Below are 25,666 nucleotides of genomic sequence, written 5' to 3'. Positions count from 1 at the left end.
CACTCTCTTCTACTCTAAAAAATTACATAATACTGTCTGAAAAATGTTTTTAAAAACTACATATTTTAATAATAAATTCAATAAGAATAATACTGAGAAATGAAAAAAAAGGGCAGCAATAACTGATTTCTTTGTAACTTCTACTTTTGAAATTTTTGACATTGAGCACATATTGCTTTTGTAATAATTCTGTTTTACATTTTTTGTATAAAACCAATGTAATATCATTTATTTGTGTGTATATGCATTCACATATGTGTATGTGTATACACCTAACTATAATATTGCATTGCTAGATTTTAAGAATTTTTGTGGTGGCATATTTCACAATAAAACTTGGCCAAAGTTCTTTGAAATAAAACGAAGTTACATAGGAATTTTTCCACACATACATAACAGAATGATCAATACTAAGAAAAAAGAAACAGCAATTACAACATACAATACTAATGGACTTCAGCTGTATATGATTTTTTTTTACGTAGTTTGTTTGTTGTTGCTTTTTTATTATTTCTCTCCCCTTCCCGCCCCAGTTGTCTTCTCTCCATGACCATACCATTCGCTGTGTGTTCTTCTGTGACCACTTCTATCCTTATCAGCAGCACTGGGAATCTGTATTTCTTTTTGTTGCATCATCTTGTTGTGCCAGCTCTGTGTGTGAGTGGCGCCATTCCTGGGCAGGCTGCACTTTCTTTTGCGCTGGGCAGCTCTCCTTTGGGGCACACTCCTTGCATGTGGGGCTCCCCTATGCAGGGGACACTCCTGCGTGGCACGGCACTCCTTTGCGCGCATCAGCACTGCGCATGGGCCAGCTCCATATGGGTCAAAGAGGCCCGGGGTTTGAACCACGGACCTCCCATGTGGTAGACGGGCGCCCTATACATTGGGCCAAGTCCGCTTCCCTGTATAAGATCTTTTGATTTCATTTTCTCATACCCTAATTGCAAGTTTCTGATAAACTCACTTTCAGTGAGCTTGCCTAGACTTTTTGTTGTCTTTCTCCTTCAGGGTTCACATCTACCTGTCTTATTTATTATGTGTTTATATTATCTCTCAGATAGTTTACTCAGTAGCTGGCCTCTTAGTAGACTTACTCAAACTGCTTTGTAGAGACTCCTGAACAACTTTGGAGCTAACAGCATGGTATAAACATTTTATCTGGCCCATCTATTCTCTCACAGTTGGCAGATTATCAAGCTATTTAAGTCTGGTAGAGTTAAGAAACATGCCTGGCTCAGACCAAGCCAGCCAAGTATAAATGATCAATGTTTGAAGGCAAAAATAGAAAAAGGAAGCAGAATATATTTGTGAAGTCAGTTTTCTCTATTTTGTAAAAATTTTCTTTTCCTGTCCTTTGTTGTTGTTTTGTTGTTGCTTGTGCTAATACAAGCCTTCCAATCAGCAAAAAATTTATAATTCTGGGGAGTGATGTATCTCAAGTGACTGAACCCCAGTACCTCCTAAAAACAAATGAAAAAAAACAACTCTCACTGGGGAACAGATGTAGCTCAGTGGTCCAGCACCTGCTTCCCATGTACAAGATCCTGGGCTCAATCCCCAGTACCTTCTTTAAAAAAACTAAAAAATAAATAAATAATCTATAATTCTAAGTCTCAGAAAAAATGATGAGCAAGATAGGAAGAAAATCAAGAGTATAGCATCCTGAAAGTTAAGTGAGAAAGTGCTGCAAGTAAGGGAACCTAGTCAATTGTGGCACATCTTGCTAATAGATCAAGATGGGGACTGCAGACTATGAGGCTTGACCTCACAGATCTTGACAACAGAAGTTTCAACGGCGTGATTAGAGCAAAACCCTGAATGAAACAGACTAACAGGAAAATGGACAGTGAAGAATTATAGTGACCACTGCAGATGACTCTTTCAAGGAATTCTGCTACAATGAATAGCAAAGCAATCAGATGTAAACTAGTAGAAATGGGGTTAAATAAAGGATCTTGGTAATATTCACTGAGCTTATAATCAAATCTCTCACTCTTTGGTTATATAAAGCAACTGATTGTGTTTACACCAGTTTTAGCTGGGTTTTCTATTATTTGCAGTAAAAAGAACATGATTTTTTTACATTAACTTTGTAACCAGCTATATGACTGAACTCTTAAATAGTTCTAACAGCTTCTCAGTAATGATCTTCTAGTAAAAGCCACAAGTAGCTAGTAGTTTCTGGCTGCGCTATATTGGAGACTAGAAAAGGAAATTATTTAAAATAATGTTTCACTATCTATCTGGTAGTCTAGATTCATATAAAATAAAGACTGTGTAGTTAGTTTTTTTCTTAAATATGTATTTTCTCTGCCTCAGTATGACTTTTTACCATCAACTTTTTTCGTTTATAAACCTTAGCTTTCATCACACATCACTATGAGCTGTATAAAGGTACATTTATTTATAGTTTCAAAGCCATTTTCAAATACATTCTATACTATCCTTTCATTCCTACATGAAGTATAAGGGTAAAGTACAAAAACTGAGTAGAAGCCTCAATTCATTAAACCAGGAAAGGCTCCAAAGACTATCATTATCTAGAATATTAAGCATTTAACCTTTGCTCATCACTGATTTTATATTAAGAATAGATGAACTAGAAATGCCAGGCATATTGATGTGTGCTTCTGAAATATACAGTTTAAGAGAACTCAATCTTACAAACTATTATGTGCATATTTTCCCCTGGAAAGAAATGGAATTTCCTTCTGATAAGACTAAAGAGATATTATAGGGCAATGGTTTGTGGGGTGTACAGCAACAGGCACATCTGTAGGCCTAGAAAGAATGCTACAGTAAAGAGCTGAAGACACCAGATGCCTACAGAGGGGGTAGGAGGAGGTGGGAGAAGCATGAAGAAAGATAGTTGGGGAGATGCCAAAAACCACTTTATATTAAATCTGACCTGAGCCAGTCTTAAATCTAGGTAAAAGAATATTTTATTCCTTCTCCTACTAGTTCACCTTCCCATATCACAAAATCCTCCACTGAGGAAATCTACAAGTTCTAGAAGTAAAGGTTACTTTCTTAATGGGCATAGGGCCAGGTGTCAATAACCATTTTTTTTTGCCTTGGCTGAGGACGGTACTGTTTAATATTCCTGATAAATACATGTCGTTTCTTTCTCTTTCTCTCTCCAAACCTAATGTGAATAAATGCACTGTCTCTAACACACACATAATTCATGCATGCAAATGTATGTATAAATTAAGAGTATAAAAATCAAATGGAAAAGGAAATATCAATTTTAACTGGATCAATATCTAAAATTGTAGTTCACTATATAGCAGAAAAGGTATGCTTTGCAATGGCCTTCAGGTGAAGAACTGAATTAGAATGGTAATTTTTTAATTTAAAATTTTTAAATGGGATTTTTAAAATGGTAAAAATGTTTCATTGTTTTAGGCTATTTATTAGATATCAAGAAAGAATTAGTATCTATCTGATAATTTTATCCAGAAAATCTCCTCTAATATATATAGGACAATAAAGAGACAAACAATTATCATTAGAAACTATAATTTCAACTTCTACAGATTTTAAGGATTTAACAAAAAGCACAATTGAGGTAAAACAAGAGATGAAATGCTAGATTGAACAGCAAAGTGAAAGAAAGCTACAGGCTTAGAAAGGATGACAGAGATTATCCAAAAGATAGTAAAAGTTATAGAGGTTTTTTGTTTTTTTACTCTAGTCACACTGAGTTTAGTGTCATTCTCATCTAAATATAATTCTGATTTAGGAACTCTATATCATAGGGTGGGCATGTAAGAAATAATAATGACTTGAAATTGACTCCAAAAGCACTCTATGATTTACAAAGGCATAAAAAAAATAGCCCCAAAATACACAAGGCACACTGGCAAAACAGAAGAAACAGACATCTCTACAATAACAGTTGGAGATGACAAATTATGCAAACATTAAAAAAAAAAAATACAAACATGACCTGATTTACTTCACCAAAAAGTAACCATGAGTTCTAGAGTTCTCTCAAAATAACATGCAATTAAGTACTAAAGATGGATATTTCTCCCTTAGATAACAATTCTTTTATAACTGTCACTATTGAAGCTATTAAGATTTTGACTCTCACCATGCAGTCAGAGAAAATGCTTCTTTCAAAGACTATCATGAAAACTTTAACTGGTAATATGAACTTTTGAGGAAATGGCCATCAATGTATTTCTGATAAAACAGATGAGTAAATAAAGAGAAAGAGAGAGGCAGGACACACTGATTATACTGAAATTTTCCTGATATTGGTAGGAAAATTTACTTTCAAATGTGTTTGGAAAAATTTAAATACTAACTACTTATAAAACAGACATAGAAGGGAAGTAAATATATTAAATAGCTCAAGCAGTTGGGTGCCTGCCAGTTCGGTTCCTGGTGCCCACTAAAGACAACGACCAAGACAGCAAACTGATGCAACGGGATGGCACAGGGAGATGATGCAACAATATGACACAACAAAGAGACACAATTAGGAAACACAAGAAGCAAGGAGTAGAGGTGGCTCAAATGACTGGGTACCTCCCTCCCACATGGGAGGTCCTGGGTTCAGTTCCCGGTACCTTCTAAAAAGAAGACAAGCACACAACCAACAGGCACAGAGAGCACAAACAGCAAGAGGGGGAGATAAATAAATGAAATAAATCTTTAAAAAAAATAAAAGATAGAACTCCCAAACTACTAGAAAATGAAAGAGGAACAAAGACAGCATAACTCATCTCAGAGGGGTCAGGAAAGAATAAATGACAAACTGAAACAAAATAGGACGCCAGAACAAGGATCAAATTTAGCGATAGGATAAAAATAAGTTTAATTTTTTAAACTGAGGTTTTTAAAAAGTCAGCTACATGCTATTTATGAGATACCTGCCACAATGAGATACCACTTCATACCTACTAGGATAGTTATAATAAAAAAGGAAAGATAATGCTAAGTTTTGGCAAGGACGTAGAGAAATGAGAACTCTCATACATACTGTGGGAATGTAAAATGGTACAGCCGTTTTGGAAAACAGTCTGGCAGACACTTAAAACGTTAAAAACAGAGTTACCATATGACCCAGAAACTCCACTCCTAGGTATATAACAAAAAGAACTGAAAACATAAAACCACACAAAGACTTGTACATGAATGTTCATAGGAGCATTATTCATAATAATCAAAAGGTAGAAACAACTCAAATGTTCATCAACTGATGTAAGGATAAACAAAATGTGGTAACAGAATATTATTCAGCCATAAAAAGAAATGAAGTGTTAATACATGTTACAACATGGATAAACCTTAAAAACATTATGCAATGTTAAAGAAATCAATTTTAAAAGCCGTATTTTGCATGATTCCATTTATATGAAATGTCTAAACTAGGCAAATCCAGAGACGTAATGTAGATTAGTGGTTCCAGTGGGGAAAGCATAGCTAGTGACTGATAATGGGTACAGGGGTCACTTTTTGGGGTGATGAAAAATTCCAAAATATTAGATAATGGCGATATTTACACTACTCTGTAAATATACTAAAAATCACTGAATTGTGTGCCCTTTAAAAGGGTGAATTTTATGTGGATTTTAACTCAATTAAAAAAAAAACTCAATAAAGCTATTTTAAAAAGAAAAAGAGAAACCTAAAGCAAAATGAAACAGATACAATTTATATTATGCAAATGCTAAAAAGAAAGCTTAAAAAAAAAGAATATTAAACAAAGTAAATTTCAAGGAAAAGAGCCAGAAACAGGAAAAAAAACATTACTTATCTTGATGCCTTCCCCATAAGATTGAAAACAAGGCAAAGCTGTTCACTCTAATCACCATTATTCAACATATAATTGGAATCAGCCAGTGCAATAAGGCAAAATAAAATGAAAGGCATACAGATCATAAAGGAAAAATACAGCAGCCTCTATTTGCGGGTGATGTGTTGATTTATGTATAAAAAGTAAGTTCCTAGAACTAGGAAGTTTTTTTTTATCCTGTCACCTTCAGAAGGGTGACAGGATACAAAATCTACATTTAAAAAGTCAGGGGAGTGGATGTTTCCCAGTGGTTAAGCACCTGCTTCCCAAGTACAAGGTCCTGGGTTCAATCCTCAGTACCTCCTTAAAAAAAAAACAATTGTACATCTATATACTACAAAAAAAAAAATAGAAATACAAAATTTTAAAAATAATATTTATAGTACTAAAAAAAGGCATAAATGTAACAAACTATTTGTAGGACTTACATAGTGAAAACTACAAAATGCTGATGAACAAAATTAAAGAAAATCTAAATATATGACATTCATATATTGGAAGACTCAACACAGAAAAAATGTTAATTCTCCTTAAACTGGTATGCAGATTTAATGCAACAATTCCTCTCAAAATCCCACCAAGATCTCTTTTGCAGAAATAGACAAGATAATTCTAAAATATATATGGAAAGGTGAAGGAACTAGAATAGCTGAAAGAATTTTTAAGCGAAAGAGTAAAGTAGAAGAAATCACTCTACCCACTTAAGCATTATTATATAGCTTCAGTAATCAAGACCAGGTTTGGTAGACAGAAAGACACAAAGATCAATAAAACAGAACAAAGAACCCAGAAATAGACCCATAAGTACAGACAACTGACTTTAAACAAAAGTGCAAAAGCAACGGAGAATGGATAACTTTTCCAACTAACAGTGCTAAAAAACAAAACAAAACAAAACAAAACAAAACCCTCAAACCTTGCACCTTATAGAAAAAGTAACAATAAATCAATCATAAATTTAACTATAGGGAAACAGACTTGGCCCAGTGAGTGGTTAGGGCGTCCGTCTACCACATGTGAGGTCCGCGGTTCAAACTCCAGGCCTCCTTGACTCGTGTGGAGCTGGCCCATGCGCAGTGCTGATGTGCGCAAGGAGTGCCCTGCCACGCAGGGGTGTCCCCCGCGTAGGGGAGCCCCACGCGCAAGGAGTGCGCCCATAAGGAGAGCCGCCCAGCACGAAAGGAAGTGCAGCCTGCCCAGGAATGGCACCGCCCACACTTCCTGTGCCGCTGACGACAACAGAAGCGGACAAAGAAACAAGCCGCAGCAAATAGACACAGAAAACAGACAACTGGGAGGGAGGGGGATTAAAAATAAATAAATAAATCTTTTTTTAAAAATAAATAAATAAATAAATTTAACTATAGAATATAAAACTCTAAAACTTTTAGAGAAAACATAGGGAAAAAATCTGCTATACCTAACGCTTAGGCAAAGAGTTATTAGATATGACATCAAAAGCACAATCTAGAAAAGGAAAAAATAGTTGATAAATTGGACTTTATCAAAATTAAAGCTTTTGTTCTGTGAAAGACACCGTTAAATGAAGAGACATTTCACTGAAGAGGATATTCACAAGGCAAATAAGCATATTAAATAAGTAATAAGATGTTCAACATCTTGGATATTAGGGAAATGCAAATTAAAACTATAATTAGAATGTGCTACATTCCTATCAGAATGGCTAAAATAAAAAATAATCAACAAATGCTAGTCTAAAATGCGGAGAAACTGAATCATACTTGGTGGTGAGAATGTAATATATACATATGAGCAGACAGTTGCAATTCTGGGGTGCATCCCATAGGAAGGGAAACTTATGTTCACACAAAAATAAAAACCTGCACATGAATGCTCACAGCAACATTATTTATGGTAGGTAAGAGGCTGGAAAAGACCACAATGCATTTCAACAGGTAAATAGTTAAATGGTGATACATTCATATCATGAAATACAACTTAACAAAAAGGAACAAATGGCAAATGTGCATACCCAATCATAAAGTCAAAATAACACACACAAAGGGTTAAATTACAGAATTCTACAAATCAAGAGGAATAAGCCCAACAACTCTATCTAAAAAGAGCAAATAATATGAAAAGTTCAAAGAAAAAGAAATATGACCATTTCAAATATATTTTTAAAAAACCTACAACTCACTTCTAAAAGTAAGGCAAGTTAAAACTACAATGAATTTTAAATTTTCACCTTTTTTTTGCAATGATCGAAAACTTTTATAGCATACGATATTTTATGGGGTATAAGTTTAAAAAAAAGCGCTCTCTTAAATGGCCAGTGGGATCATAAATGTGCACAATCCTTCTATGGAGGGCAATTTGGTAAGATCTACCAAAATTTAAAATACATATTCTACTTCTAGAAATTGAGCCTATAAGATTATTGGATATATTTAGACAGGGGCATGGTGATGCACACAATCATCACACAAATATAAATATATGTATGTACACATAAACACATAGACTATTCTCTGCAGCACTGTTTATATAAGCAAGAAACTACCTAACGTCATTCAATCCATAGGAGAACATTTAATAAAGCACGGTCCAATCAACTAACCATATATTAAGTAACCGATAAAAAAGAACAAGACAAATATATTTGTAGAGGCAGAGAACTATCTCCGGAAAGACATAAAAGGAACTGAAAGCAACACCTGTGGTTGAGGTAAGGGTGGGCAAGGGACTTCCTTTTCATTATCAACTCTTTTGTAGCATCTGCTTTTTACACCGAGTAAATGTATTATCTACTCGAAAATTTTTTTAAAAATTACAAAATTAAATAATGCCATATAAGTAGAGAAATACTACAAATTACACAGCTCTCTTGCAAAATAGGGGAGATGGCATAGAAGTAGTCTGAAGAAGCCACTTTGGGAACTACTGCAGGCCAGGAAAGTGCCACATTGTCCAGGAGGGACTGGGGACACAGAGAGGCCAAAGAGAAAACTATGAGTTGATACTGATAACTCTGCAGCTGGAAACATGGCCCATCCCCCACATCAGAAGCAAACAGCCTTAGTAAAACCTACAGCTGTGTGGCCAACAGAGAGGGTAAAGGACAGATTCCTCCCTGGGAACAGAGAGGGTACAGCAGAGGGCTGACGATGGTTTCTCTTCAGCGAATATAACTACCACAACACCCTACAGAAGAGGTAGTAGAAATTAAAGGATTAATCTCTCTGAAAGGCTCTGCCAAGAACACCATTTGCTGGCCAGTTGGAAAAGTCATAGAAGACAAAATGATCTCTCCCCTAATTCTTTCCCAGACACAGTAGACCTAGTGGGACCCCATTAAGCGGCTCCCTGCCAGTTCTGATTACTTACAAAGGACAATATTAATGTTTTAGAAAAAATTAAACTAAAAATCAAAGAAGAGCTGTGAAATAAAGCAACTAGGCAAGAGAAACTAATCAACAGAGCACAATCATCAACATGAGCAGCTACCTAGGTATTAACAAAAGATAATAACCCATTCTAAGAAACAGGAAGATATTACCCAGAGTTACAAGCCAAGAATTTAGATAAGACTCATGATTTAAGACAAATAAATGATGCTTAAACAAACTTCCTTAATTTTAAGGAGATGAAGGAAATTATGACTAAAGAGATAAAGGGAATTAAGGTGACACTGTGTGAGCATAAGGAACGATATAAAATCTGCCAAAAAAAAAAAAAAAAGGAATAGTTTATGGGAATTAAAGAAATAATGAATAAGATTAAAAACACACTAGAGGGAGAAGTGGCTCAAGCAGTTGAGTACCGTCTGTCCCCTGTGCCTACCTGTCTGTCCCCTGTGCCTCCTAAAGAAGACAAGCAAGACAGGGAGCTGATGCGATGGGCTGGCGCAGTGAGCTGATACAATGAGATGACACAACAAAGAGACACAAAGAGGTAACAGGAAAAATAAAATAGATCTTTAAAAAAAAAAACAAACATTAGAGGGGGAGTGGATGTGGCTCAAGTGGCTAAGCTCCCACCTCCCACATGGGAGGGTCCTGGGTTTGGTTCCTGGTGCCTCCTGAAAAACAACAAGCAAAAACTAAAATAAAAATTTTTTAAATTTGTTTAAATACATTAAAGACATATAACAGCAGATTTGAAATGTTAGAGGAACAAATAAGTGAATTTGAAGACAGGACACTTGAAATTGAAAAAACAGGAGAAGAGACAGAGAAAATTGGGCAGGGTCAGTGGGAGCTAAATGACAACATGAAACGCACAAAAATACATATCATAGGTGCCCCAGAAGAAAAAAAGAACAGAAATGAGGTAGAAGGAATATCTGAGGAAATACTGACTGAAAATTTTCTAAACTTTATGAAAGACATGAGTATCAATATTCAGAAAGGACAACATACTCCAAATAAAAGAAATCCTAATAGATCTACTCTGAGACATCTACTATTCAGATTGTCAAAGTCCAAAGATAAGGAAAGGATTTCTAAAGCATCAAGAGAAAAGCAATGTGTTACTTACAAGGGAGCCTGAATAAGGCTAAATGCTGATCTCTCTGTAGAAACTATGGAGGTGAGAAGGTAGTGGTAAGATATATTTAAGATACTGAAAAAGGAAAAGCTGCCAGCCAAGAATTCTTTATCCAGCAAAACTAACCTTCAGAAATGAAGGCAAGTTTAAAGTCTTTACAAACAAAAACTAAGAGAGTATGTTACCAAGAGACTGAACTGACAAAAGATATTAAAGGGTATGTTGTAGCCTGACAGGAAAAGATATGGGCTAGAGCCCTGGAGAAGAGTGTACAAAAGAAGAACATAAGGAAAAGAACTTGAAAGGGTTAAAACACAGACAACAGTAAGATATGACAACAGAAAGCCAAAGGATAAAATGGACAAAGTAACACCTTTATAGTAGTAACACCTTAGACACAAGGACATAATCAGGCTGAAAGTGAAAGGCTAGAAAAAGATAGTTCATGCTAATAGTAATTTTTTTAAAAGTGGGTGCAGTGATAATAATATTAGATAAAATATATTTTAAATGCAAAACTATTACACTAGCAAAATTGAGGGGAGAAATAAATGTCTTACAACAATAGTTGGAGACTTCTCACTCCACTCACAGCATTAGATAGAACATCTGGACAAAGAATAAATAAGGAAACTTATTACACGATAACTTGAATAATACAATAAATAAACTAGACCTAAAAGACATTTATAGAGCATTTCACCACAAAACAGCAGGATATACATTTTCTCAAGTGCTCATGGATCTTTCTCCAGGATAGACCTGCTGGGACATAAGTCAGATCTCAATAAATTTTAAAACACTGAAATTACACAAAGCGCTTTCTCTGATAGAATTAAGTTTGAAATTGGTAACAGGCAGAAAAAGGGAAAATTCAGAAGTACATGGAGATTAAATATACTTTTTCTTTTTCAAAAACTTTATTTATTTTAAAGAAACTTTAGATTGCATAAAATGTTACATAAAAAATAAAGGGGATTCCCATATGCCACACTCCCTTCCCCTTCCACACTTTCCCACATTAATAACTTCCTTCATTAGTGTGGTACATTTGTTAAAATTGATTTACAAATACTGATAACTCAGCATGTCTCTAATTGATCTTTGCAATGACTGTCACTGGTATATAGTAATTCTTTAAATTGTTATTGGCACTAACCGTGGAAAGTTTACATTATAGTTTAGACTCTGTCCTGTGCAATTTTGTGAGTTATGACAAAATATATAATGCCCTATATCTGCCATTGGATTGTCATGCAGAACAATTCCAATGTCCTGGAAACGCACCCATATTACATCTATTTTTCCCTCTTCCTCCCCCTCAGAACCTCCAGTGGCCACTGCCTCCACATCAATGATAACATTTCTTCCATTGCTAGGATAATAATGTCTACAGCAGAATAATAATAAGTCTATTTCAGTCCATTGTTCATTCCCCAATCTTGAGGATTTGGGGATGGTGATGCCCACTCTGCTTCTAATTGAAAGGGAGCTTAGATCCCATGGGGCAGATGGATAGAACTCTCTTGCTTGCAGTTGCAGACTGTCTCTGTTCCTTGGGATAGGCATTGTCCATCATCATCACCTTGTTAGTTGTCCCAGGTGAGTCCAATGAACTGGAGAACAGGTGATGCAACTGCTGAGATTAAGGACTCAACAGGCACAAGGACTGACCAAAGATTTAATAAGCCGTTTGGACTATACCTACAACTCTAGTACTAACTAGAGGTTCAAATAGAAGAGGCAGAAGAGCCATGTATAGGGAAACCACAAATAAGTCCACTTTGTCACACTGGGGAGCATAAGTTCCAAGAAAACAATACTCTTAAATAAACAATGGGTTAAAGAAGAAATTATAAGAGAAATCAATCAGTAAATAGCTTAAGACAAATGAAAACAAGAACACAACATACCCAAACTTACGGAATACAGAAAAGGCAGGCCTAAGAGGGAAATTTATAGCCCTCAATATTGGTATTTTAAAAAGAAGAGCTAAAATCAAGGACCTAACTGCACACCTGGAGGAATTAGAAAAAGAAGAGCAAACCAATCCCAAAGCAAACAGAAAGAAAGAAAGAATGATTAGAGCAGATTTAAATGAAATGGTGGGGGAAAAAAAAGAAAAAATCAGGAGAACTAAAGGTTGGTTCTTTGAGAAGATCAACAAAATCAATAAACCCTTAGCTAGCCTAACAAAGAAAAAAAGAGAGAAGACACAAATAAAATCAGGAAGGGTAAGTATGACATTATGACTGACCCAAAAGGAATAAAAGAGACCATAAAAGGATACTATGAACAACTGTATGCCAAAAAACTGGACATTGATGAAATGGACAAACTTCTGGAAATATATTACTAACAAACCACACTGACCCTAGAGAAATGTACAAATAGATCAGTGGCACAGAATTAGGTCCAGAAAATTTTAAAAGTTTTAGAAAAACTCATGTACATAAATATAAAATCCAGATGAGTTAAAGAATTGAACATAAAAACCCAGGGAGCAGATATGGCTCAAGTGGTAGAGCACCCCCCTCCCACATTGGAGGTCTCAGGTTCAGTTCCTGGTTCCTCCTGAAGGAAAAACAACTCAGGGAAGCCAGTGTGGCTCAGTGGTTGAGTGCTGGCTTCCCACATACAAGATCCCAGGTTCACTCCCGAGCTGTTGGCACCTCAAAAAAAAAACCCAAAAACATCCAAAACCATTGGAAGTAAATCTTTCTTTTTACTCATCTTAAAGGTACTAGGGTAGGTTACCTTAAGTCAGAAAAATTCCAGAAACCACTGACTTAACATATAAAATCAATATAATAAATTATGTTAATAGAATAAAGGACCAACACCACATAATCATCTCAATAGAGGCAGAAAAAGCATTTAACAGCAAACAAACTAGGCTCAAGCAATTGGGCACCCATAGTTCTGTTCCTAATACCTCCTCCTAAAGACAAGCAGACAGATGAGGGAAACATGCACAGGGGAGGCGGGGGGACCAATAAAAAAACGCCCAACCCAATTAATAAATAAATACATACCTAAAAGAAGACATACAAAGGCCAATAAATGTATGAAAATATACTCATTATTAGTCATTAAGGAGATGCAAATCACAATGCAAGTCAAAACTACTTCACACTGACCAGAATGGCTATAATTATAAAATGGAAAATAAAAAGGGTTGGTGAGGATGTGGAGAAATGGGAACGCTCAATACATTACTGGCAGGAATGTAAAATGTTGTACTGCTTTTGAAGCAGCCTGGCAGTCCCTCAACAGTTAAACAGTATTACCATATGACCCAGCAATTCCACTCTTGGTATATAACCAAGAATATAGAAAACCTGTGTCTGCATACAAATGTCCATCAAATGATGCATAAATAAATTGCGGTATATGCATACAACAGAATGAAGCACTGATACATGCTATAACATGGATGAATACAGAAAATGTTATGCTAAGTGAAGGGAGCCAGTTATAAATGGGTACATATTTTATGTTTCCTTTCATAGGAAATGTATGGAATAGCCAATTCCAGAGAGACAGAAAGTAGATTACTGGTTTTCAGGAACTGAGAGGGAGAGAAGAACAGGGAGTGAAGTGGGTAATGGGTTTCTTTTTGGGATGATGAAAATTTTTGAAATTAGATAGTGGAGACGAATGCCCAACTCTCTGAATATACTAAAAAACACTGAATTTCACACCTTAAGGGGCTGAACTTTATATAATATGTGAATTATATCTCTACAAAGCTCTTTTTAAAAGTCAAAATACCATGAAAACAACTGATACATTTGACAACTCAAGTTTTCAACTTCTATGTAATGAAAGCCAAAATAAATTACATAAGTGACAGACCAAGATAAAATATTTGCAAATATAATATTTGTTATTAATATTTGAGGGCAGGTTAATAAGCATTACATACAAAGAACCAATAAGAAAAAAAATAGGAAAATGAGCAAAAAATTATAAACAAACCATTCACAAAATATTGGTTAATAATCATAAAAACGTATAACTTCAGCAAAAGCAATCATATGGAAACTAAAACAAGATGTTCTCTTTTTATCAGTTAATAGGAAATTTTTAAATTATTGATAAAATTGTGACCACAGAATCAAAAAATTAGGAAATTAGGATGACTAATCTCTGCTAAAAGCTAGCTTGGGTCACAAAAAGGAATAGCTTAAACTATCTCCCAGTCACCCAGACATCTACCAATAAAATTTCTTAAAGAAAGGAAGGAAAAAAGGGAGGGAAGGGGGAATGAGGGAGTGAAAGAAGGGAGAGAGAGAAGGGAGATTGCCAAATTAAGCTTCTCCCCTGTTACACAATCCTGATTACCACAAATGCACAAGATGATCAAGTCCTACAGCTGGCTGCCCTGCAACTATTATGGCACCCCAGTTTTGTGCTGGGAAGGCTGGGCCAAAATGGTGCTTAACCCACTGGCAAATTCTGAAATGTTGCATTTCAAACACTATATATGGTTTGATCTTTAAATTCCATTCCAGCAAAATTGTGCATATTGGATTTTTTTTTAAGATTTCATTTATTTATTTATTTCTCCCCTCCCCTTGTTGTTTGCACTCACTGTATACTCTGTGTGTTCTCTGTGTCTGCTCATTTTCTTTTTAGGAGGCACCAGGAACTGAATCTGAAACATCCCGTGTGGGAGGGAGGTGCCCAATCACTTGAGCCACATCTGCTCCCTGCCTGTTGTGGCTCTCACTGGGTTTCCTTGTTGTGTCTCCTGGTTGAGTCATCTTGCTACATCAGCTTGCTGTCTTGCTCTTCTTTAGGAGAAACTGGGAACCAAACCTGGACCTCCCACGTGGTAGGCAGGCACCAAACTGTTTCAGTCACATCTGCTTCCCTGTATTTTTTGTTGTTAAACTGTTCTTACTTCTTCTAACCCTAAATGGTTGGCTCATTAATCTAACAATTTAAAAGATTTAATTTAGTATTTACAATTAAATAGAAGGGTTCTTTATTGATTTTGGTTTGTCAAGATGATTTCTTTCCAAGCAAAAATGGGCTATCATCCTTAGTTCCCAAGATTACATTAGATTACACTGATACTCTTTTATTAAATAAAAACACAATGGATGCCTTGAACTTACTGAGCAAATGTACAGACGCACACACACAACTTAAATTAAATTTACCAGATAAAAAGAAAAAAATATTATCTACAAAGGAATGTAAGATTTAAGGTAAATCTTAGATTTTGTTTTGAAGGTCAAGAACCAGTGTTGCCAAATTAGGAAGCAAAGTTTCTGTGAAGAAATTCAGCTACAGAAAAATTAGTGCTTTTGATTTCCCAAAATTCAAGTATAAAAGAGCACAGCTTGTATTTGTTAGAAGGAAAATTTTCTAAAAGCAGAATAAAGTTAATCACAAAACCTTTGAATGCCTTTACCAATAGTTATCAGAGCCTGTGTCCTTGAATTTACATCACCTGATATCCAGGCACTGGTTATTAGGCATGTGGGGGAAGGAAACTCAATTATAAAAAATGAGAGAAGGAAACTGTGAAACATAATCCAATGCCAGAGGAACCCTTGGCAGAAAACACTGGCAACCAATGTTATTAAGATGTAGCAGAAACCTTACCCCCACTGCACAAAACAGGATGAATCATTTTTAACTATTTAGGAGTACTGAAGTAAGTATCTGCTGCTTTTTTTCGTAAGGCAAAGACCCTGTGTGTGTAAATTCAAACCATTCTATAAACTATTCTTATATCTTCCCAAACTGAAAACAGTTGTAAATTTCTATGTAGAAATGTTCTGCTTTAAAAAGGAGGTCCCGGGGAAGTGGACTTGGTCCAAAGGATAGGGCGTCTGCCTACCATGTGGGAGGTCCGGGGTTCAAACCCCGGGCCTCCTTGACCCGCAGGGAGCTGGCCCATGCGCAGTGCTGATGGCACGCAAGGAGTGCCCTGCCACGCAGGGGTGTCCCCCGTATAGGGGAGCTCCATGTGCAGGGAGTGTGCCCCGTAAGGAGAGCCGCCCAGCGCGAAGGAAAGTGCAGCCTGCCCAGGAAAGGTGCCACACACACGGAGAGATGACCCAGCAAGATGATGCAACAAAAAGAAACACAGATTCCCGTGCTGCTGACAACAGAAGCAGACAAAGAAAACGCAGCTAACAGACACAGAGAACAGACAACCGGGGTGGGGGAAAAGGGGAGAGAAATAAATAAATAAATCTTTTTAAAAAAACCACAAAACTTGATGACAGCCATGTGATCAGTTAAAATGTTTCTCAGCATGTCAGGTTCTTCAGTCAGTAACATCCATACACTTTCCAAACAATATTTAGACACTTTTCAAATTTAGGAGGACCAAGAGATTACCTCACAGACTAACTTCCAACATTTTGATAACTTTTTTTTTTTTTGGTGAAAAATCAGAGATTTAAGAGAAAATGTACCCTCCCACCCCAAACTGCCTCATTTTATTCCTGTCATTTACTGTCACTATCCTTGATGAGGAAAGGATTAAACTGAATGAGCTAAAAAAAAAAAAAAAGAAAGAAAAAGATGATAGATATAAAACTGTAAGATAAAAAACATTTGCTTAATTCCCTACTTCTTCCAATCTGTCCCCTCATTACAATCTTCCCAAAGAGGTAAAAGGCAGATACAAGTAGATCTCTTTTAAAAATTAAACCATGGGAAGAGGATGTGGCTCAAGCAGTTCGGCACCCACCTACCATATGGGAGATCCCAGGTTTGGTTCCTGGTGCCTCCTAAAGACGAGCAAGACAACGAGCTGATGCAATGGGCTGGTGCGGCATGCTGAAACACAATGAGATACACAACAAGCAGGGAGTGGAAGTGACTCAAGCGACTGGGCACCTCCCTCCAATATGGAGGTCCTGGATTCGGTTCGTGGTGCCTCCTAAAAAGAGGATGAGCAGACACAGAGAGCACATAGGGAACAGATACAGAGAGCAGACAGAAGTGCAAATGAGGGAAGGGGGTAAACAAACAAAATAAGTTTTTTAAAAATTAAACCATAATTCACCAACAAGAGAACAAATAAACTTCTAATTACATTGTATTAGAAATTAAGTAAGAATGGTGCAAAGAAATTCAATGGAAGCCCTCTTAACTGATCTGGACCTAACTGGATTAACTGAAGCGCTCCACTCCCTCAATAAAACATACTGACTAATGCTCAAGGAAGCAGAAAGCTTGTGGCCAGCAGACAACTCTCCAGAACTTCTGAGCACTTCTGCTTCCACCTTGATATGCTTACCAAGAATTAGAGGTGTTTGTTCTCAAACCTGTTGTTTCCGTAACTTTAATGACAAAACAACTAAAAATTACAAACCTGGAAATCAGCAGTCTCAAAGAAAAGGCCTTGATTTATATCAAAGTCTGGTAGGTGAATATACTTTAATATATTTTACATAAAGTGTTTTAGATATGTATAAATCTTGGCATTCATCACTTTTATCAATTAACTACTGATTCTAACTGCATTGACAAGGGGATACTGTATCTTTCAATAAATCAACTAGAACAATTAATTAGAACATTAGAAAAAACAATTAGGCCTCACACCAATCAGTGAGAAATCTCTAATTCATAGACACATGATGTGAACTTACTTAGATATTGCCTAAGACCTTTAAAATCCTGAAAAGGAAGATATCCTTGGAGAAGAAATAATTTGGCTTAAATTTAATTTACATCAAATCTTGAAAGGAGTCACCAGATTTTTACATGACTACTCCAAATGAATGTATAGCTGTCTGTTCTCTACATAGTAGCCTGTGAAAAAGTTTTTAAAAAACCAAAAAGTACTCATAAAAAAATTTATCTTCTCTTTGAAAATCTACCTGAATCAAGGAAGATAAAAATAATTAGCTTAGTAACAATTATAAAATTGAGTACTAATGAATTTGTTTATACAAGTCTGAATTAACCAAATATTGCATACTAAAGAGTTGTTACTCTTTTAGTCACTGAAAATATTTTGTGTTTTTGCCATTATATTCTGAGGCAAATTTAAATAATAGTATTATAATTATTTTAGAATAATACAGATATTACTCTAAATAAAAGATATTAAAAGACTGAGGGGAGGGAAGCAGACTTGGCCCAGTGGTTAGGGCATCAGTCTACCACATGGGAGGTCCACAGTTCAAATCCTGCGCCTCCTTGACCCATGTGGAGCTGGACCATGCGCAGTGCTGATGCGCGCAAGGAGTGCCCTGCCACGCAGAGGTATCCCCCGCGTAGGGGAGCCCCATGCGCAAGGAGTGGGCCCCGTTAAGGAGAGCTGCCCAGCACAAAAGAAAGTGCAGCCTGCCTAAGAATGGCGCAAAGCAGACACAGCAAGCTGAGGCAATAAAAAAACAAATACAGATTCCCGTGCCACTGACAACAACAGAAGCGGACAAAGAAGACGACACAGCAAATAGACACAGAACAGACAACTGGAGCAGGGGGAAGGGGAGATAAATAAATAAATAAATAAATCTTTAAAAAAAAAAAAGACTGAGGGGAAATATCAAGTAATCTGATCTCAGAATGGACATAAGATATTTTAACCCAAAATTAATTAACTTTTCCTTTACTCTTTCATAATTCTGTAAATTCCAGTGCTTATCAACACAACAATGGAGCATGATGCAAATTTAAAAAGTACCCTCTGACGCATGGTGCTCAACAAACTATGAAGATTAAAATTTTCTGTGACCCATTATTCACATGGGCCAAGATCCTGCTGGTTTGCAGTCAGTTTGTATTTGAGGTTCTCCGTTCTTTAAAAACAAAAGCAGAAATAAACGCATATACACACACACAAATACGATGACTAGCAGAACATAACAGAAATATTAAAAGAGTTTATCTCTAAAGTCAAAGCGATTTCTATGAATTCTGCTTTAAATGTGATATTTTTGAAACTAGGGAAAAAATTTAAATAGAGTACATTAAATTTCTAAGTCATCAATTAACCAGAGATCATAGCAGGGCTGAGGAGATTCTACCTATCATCATCCCTACTGCAAAGCCACTGTTACGATGAGAGAATGTGGCATGCCTCATTTGTGTTTGGATGGTAAATGGTTGTAATCAACTGAATAGAGTGAAATAAAGACTCAATCTATTGAAGTAAAATGGACTGAAGACCCCATACATGTTTACTAAACAACTACCATGTAACAGGTTCACAGTTCACCATTATGGAATTACACAGAAAAGTACTGTAGAGTCCACACTCTTCTGAGGAACTAAACAATAAAAATACTTAATAAGAGGTAAATTAAATGTTATGAGAAAGTGCAAGAAAAGGAAAACTGATCCGGAATGGGAGAAAGGATAGACAGATTAAGGGGGGAAACTTAGAAAGATTAATGGAACAGAATGGAACAGAATGAATAGGATTTTGACAATGACAGGCAAAATTGTAAAATGAATCATTTTAGTTTTCAACTATCCTTACTTCATCTCAATTTTCCTTGTTAACAATGGACAATAGAAGGAATGCTCTTTAGTATATGGTTCCAAAATGAATAAAGATGTTAAAATTACTTAGTTTTGGGGAAACGGACTTGGCCCAGTGGTTAGGGCGTCCGTCTACCACATGGGAGGTCTGCAGTTCAAACCCCGGGCCTCCGTGACCGTGTGGAGCTGGCCCATGCACAATGCTGATGCACGCAAGAAGTGCCCTACCACACAGGGGTGTACCCCGCGTAGGGGAGTCCCATGCGAACGGAGTGCGCCCCATAAGGAGAGCCGCCCAGCGTGAAAGAAAGTACAGCCTGCCCAGGAATGGCACCGCCCACACTTCCCGTGCCGCTGACGACAACAGAAGCGGACAAAGAAACAAGATACAGCAAATAGACACAGAGAACAGACAACCGGAGGAGGGGGGTGAATTAAATAAATAATAAATTAAAAAAAAAAAATTACTTAGTTTTAAAGAAATAATTAAAAAGTGATCTTAAGAATGGATAAGAATTATCTAGTAAAATGGGAGTTACCAAAACTATTATTTTAATTTTAGTTAGAAACATGAACCATAAACAAAAACATTCCGCTTATATCTGAACAGAAATAATCTTTTTTATAACGTTAAAAATAATTTATAAAAATAGACAGAGCTAGCTATGGCCCATGGTTAATAGTAAAAATCTGATATTATCTCATAATCTGTAACGAATGTCCCAGAATGGTGTGGTGCATTGCTTAAGGGGTGCTGTATGGGAATTCTACACATGTGCATGATTGTTTTGTAAATTCACAACTTCTATAATAAAACAAAACAAAAAAGACAGGGCTTCAAAATACATTTATCCTAAATCCTGCTGATTACTCCTTAAATATTTTTCAGATTCACTGAGCATTCCTCTACCCCAGAATATTTACTGAGTCAATAAATTCCACAAATTACTTTCTGGTGAGATGCTTTTATGCATAATCAAAGTATTTGCTTTTATTTTAATTCCATGATAACAATGAGAAATTAAAAATCGACTTAGATACCACCTTAACCTTCAAAAGCAGTTCTATTCCTAGTGTTCATTTTGTGCAAATATGTACCCCACAAATAACAGATTTATTCTTGAAAACTGGAATTCAAATCAAATTATATTTTAAATGTATAAAGAAAGCCCAATTTTAAAAAATCTCATGGAAACTATTTGAATAATTCAACCAGTCACTTTTAGATAGTCAATTTTGTAAATGCAAAGATTTATATATTATCATGATAAAATTATGGCACTGTTTTTATTTTTTATTTTTTTAATTTTTATTTTATTTTTTTAGGGTGTACCAGGGGTTGAACCTGGAGCCTCATACATGGGAAGCAGGAGCTCAACCACTGAGCTATATCTGCTCCCCAAAATGGCATCATTTTAAAATCATTACACATATACACTTTCCATCATAAATTTTCAGATAAAGAGGGATGGTGGAAAAATTATTTAAAATATACTGCCTATTCTTTAAAAATGGTCATCATAGTAATGGGAACAGATTACTATACAGTAATTGGTTGAAAGGGGAAGTTTAGGGTGGTAGATGTCACTTGAAGGAAAGCCAGAGGATGAAACCTGGGACTGGATAACATAGTGAACCCTGCCGTGGATGATGCCTGTACAAATATGAGAATGTTTCTTCATGAACTATAACAAATGTACATCATTACTACAAGGTATTAATGATGGTATATGGGGGGAAATGCAAATAATACAAATTATGGACTTACAGTTATTAATAACTATAATACTTTAATATTTTTTCATCAATTGCAACAAAGATACTATACCAATGCTAAGGGTCAATAATAGGGGTACAATGGGTAAGAGTCTTTTTTGTTTTGTTTTGCTTTTTATGTTTGGAGCAGTGAAAATGTTCTAAAATTGATTGTCATGATGAATGCACTACTCTGTGATCATACTGAGACACAGTGATTGTGCGCTTTGGATGGATTATATGGTATGTGACTAAAACTGCTTTAATTTAAAAATACATATATACACTGCTTATTCTTTAAAAATGCTCATCACAGTAGGAAAAAATATATATAGGAAAAATAAAAATCATTTGCTGTTTTAACAACCATATTTTTATGAGATATCTGCTTCTAATTACTTTTTAGGGAAATATCAAATATGCTTACTCAGTACTATTATACATTAACAAGTTCATAAGAGGAAGTGGATGTGGCTCAAGTGACTGGGCTCCGCCTACCACATGGAAGGTCACTAGTTCAGATCCCAGTGCCTCCTAGAAGAAGACAGCAAGCTGGCGCGACGGGCAGGCACAGCAAGCGGACACAACAGGTGACACAAGAAGAAAAAACATAATGAAAGAGATGGATAAAGCAGGAAGCAGAGGTTCCCAGTGCCTCCTAAAGAAGACAACAAGCTGACACAACAAGATGACATAATGAGAGCTGCAGGGAAGAAAAAACATAACGAGAGACACAACAAAGCACAGAACAGAGGTGGTTCAAGCAATTAGGCACCTCCCTCCCACATGAGAGGTCCAAGGTTCGGCTTCTGGTGCCTCCTAAAGAAACAAGGAAGACGAACAGACACAGCAAGTGAAAAACAACAAGAGGGTGGGAAGAACTAGATAAATAAAACAAATCTTTAAAAAAATAAAATAAAAAGTCCATAAGGATAGAAGAACCCGGAAATATTAAAGAAATAAGATATAAAATATAAATTAAGGTGCTTGTTAAATTGCAGTACCTATAAAGGTATAAAATAATGAAAAGACAATTGGTGTAGTCAATAAAAAATGAACACATATTCTGGCAAAGTACCTTTTGTAATAAAAAAAATTTAGTTTAAAATTGTCTAAATATTATCCAATATAAGTATAATGTGGGTCCAGCTTGCATTTCTACTCATCAAATTTAAATACACATGTAGACATGTTCTGAACATACTGGCATTTGATATTTATAACAGTGAAAATGAACACAGCAAAATATATTAATTCAGAAGAAAATGTGAGAGTTAAGATTCAAATAAGAGCAACCAACATTTTTTCCCTTTTAAATTCCAGATGATGTTCACTTCAACATTGTTTTTATTTTGCTGTATATTTTTCTGGGGGGGGGGTGGGTTTTTTTTTGGGGGGGGGCCGGGGATTGAACCCAAGACCTCGTATGTGAGAAGCGAGAGCTCAAACATGAGCCACACCGGCAACCCTGGGTTGGTTTTTTTGTTTGTTTGCTTGTTGTTTTTTTGTTTATAGGAGGCACCAGAAACCAAACCCAGGACCTCCCATGTAGGAAGCAGGGGCTCAACTGCTTGAGCCATATCTGCTCCCCACTGTTGCTGTTTTAACAATCCTAAAAATACAAAAACCATTCTCAGCACCAAATCACAAAAAAACAGGCCACAGACTGTATGTGGCCAATCAGCCATAGTTTACTGACTACTGATTTATAACAAGTCACCATTTGGAAGTCTGGCATTTTAAATATACTATATTGAAGGCATAAGAGATCCCAATAGGGTCACAGTTATATGCCACATTAAATAAAGTTAAAATTATAGCAATTAAAACAAGTTGATTAATAGATCAAATTCTATTACTGTGCTAGATACTAATCAAATGATGGGAAAACACAGTAAATGAAACTTCAAGCATTCATATTATAAAACCATGATCATGTGTTAGTCTACATGAAGTACAAGTATCTACCTGAAAAACCAGCTGAAACTCAAAAAAAAAAAACACATTAAAGCTCAAATCTCCTTTTATGAAAATTAAAACCATTGAAATAAACAAAACTAGTCATTTTTTTTCATGCTACCAACCCCTGAAAATTAAGAACTGAATTCAGAAGCCTGTAGTACTTTATTTGGCTTTAATTGGTTTGTAATAAAATATTAATAAAGTAATATAGTATATTATACTTTTTAAATGTATATTCCTAAAGAGAAAGTTTATATTCTTGAAAATGTTTTAATATTTATTGTGTTAGTAACCCATCACTGGAAAATTGAGTCCATCTTTCTTCCTTATGTCTAAAAAATAGCTTTTATAGATTTGATTTCATCTAAAAATTGTAAAATCCTCATTATATCTAGATTTTAGTACCAAATGTAAATTTCTTTATATCTAAAATAAATTAGGTCAAATTAAAAGTCTAAAATGAAAATTTATCCCCTCTCCCCCAAAATAACCAAATGACCATGATACAATAACCTTACCTAGACTGGTGGGTTTTATCAATTCATCCAGTAAATCATAAAATGGTAATTTCTGAAGTTTTATATCCGGGTGGACTGGGTGAAGAGCTGATGTAAGATGTGGAAGTTCCAGTTCATGTTTAGGTCCCAGAAGAGAAACAGGGAGTAACGGTGATGATGCAGGGTGACCATCATAACTGAGTTGTGGAATGGTAGATGGAGACAAAGTCGCTGGCATAGGACTTGAATGTACGTTGGGGATGGACAAGTCCGCGGGTGTCATGATTTTCTGGGGGAACCGCCGCCTATAGAGTTCTTTAATTTTCATTTGTACAGCAGGACTGCAGCCAGCCTTTAGCAAATGCAGGGCTTTTGTGAGAAGTTCGTGTTTGCGTCCGTGCTTGTTTCTCCCAGCGTAGCCCAACAGTACTTGGAGTTCAGAAACTCTAAGGCTCATTACCATTTGCTTAGAGACAAAACAAAAATGTAAAATATTAGTATTCTAACAATAGAACTTAAAATAGTAAACAATATTTTTATGACAATACTATATGACAATATAACCCACCTGCTTATGGTGTGCTTAAAGTCACTTTCTCATTTACAGTCAATCCTAATTATTTTAAACTTAAAATTTGGTCATTTACCTTTAGTAACCAAAGAAAACTAAAATTAATATTCATAAGTGTACTGACTTCCGACCAAGGTTATGAAAGAAGGTAAAATATATATCAAGTAGAGCCACATCTCACCTCATTCCACTATGTCAATGAAAATGTCAGGTATTTATCGATCACTTTCTGAGTCTCCAGGAGAGTTCTGAGTGCCATGTGCATGGCAAAAGATAATAATGTGCTCTCAAGAACATTTCTTTTTCTTGGGGGGAAATTACAAGTATATAAGAAACACATGAATGACATAACTCAAACACCAAATATGGGCAAGATATAAATAAAACATTATCAAGTATTATATTCTATACTAACTCTGGAGTTTATAGGACTTAAACTGTACCTTTTTTGGCTCATTATATATACTAGATACTAGATCTGATATTATTATAGGGATTCTCACTTACTCTTTACAACTTCAAAAGGTGTTATCCTTCCTTCTTTATATATGAAGAAACCGGCTCCAGAAAGGTTAAATTAATTTACTTGAGGCCACATAGCTACTAGGTAGTCAGGATTCAAACCCAGATACATCTAACTCTAAAACCCTAGGTTTTTCCATTAACTATTTGGAAAAGAACAGAGCCAGAAACACACTGACTCTAAATCTCCTTGCAAGACCACAGTAAAAATTTTACAAGTTAAAGAATTCAATCCATATGCATGAGACTGCCATAAAGAAATCTATTTAAATTTCTTAACTCTGTATTCCCAAACTTATTTGGTCGCCCTTTCTTTTCTTACCAATAGGATATGTCCATCTATACTAATTCCTCTAATTTTTTTTTTTAATATGCCACAATTTTTATTGCAAAGTGGCCATTTTTGTGAGGATGCAGAGAGTTTGATCTCAAAAACAATGTTCCATTTAAGGCTTTTTTATACAGAAATTGCCATCATGACTGATATTCAAAATATCTTTAGTGTTGCAAGACTCACATGGTAAACATAAAACTCCTACACTTATTCAGTAGTGTTCGCTCAACGGAAAACAA

General features: G+C 35.7%; 1 protein-coding gene across 1 annotated transcript in view; it reads right to left on the bottom strand.

The window, feature by feature from the left end:
* Window positions 1-25,666, bottom strand: part of PIAS1 (protein inhibitor of activated STAT 1) — a 125,793-nt gene that overhangs the window by 71,734 nt on the left and 28,393 nt on the right. Inside the window, exon 2 of the mRNA XM_004451057.5 lies at window positions 24,022-24,466. Coding sequence (XP_004451114.1) covers window positions 24,022-24,466 — 445 coding nt within the window. The remainder of the gene's footprint in view (window positions 1-24,021; window positions 24,467-25,666) is intronic.

Source organism: Dasypus novemcinctus, chromosome 3 (assembly GCF_030445035.2).
Source record: "Dasypus novemcinctus isolate mDasNov1 chromosome 3, mDasNov1.1.hap2, whole genome shotgun sequence".
NCBI classification, from domain to species: Eukaryota; Metazoa; Chordata; class Mammalia; order Cingulata; family Dasypodidae; genus Dasypus; species Dasypus novemcinctus.
The sequence above is the reverse complement of the archived record's forward strand: the minus strand, read 5'-3'. Positions and strand labels throughout refer to the sequence as shown.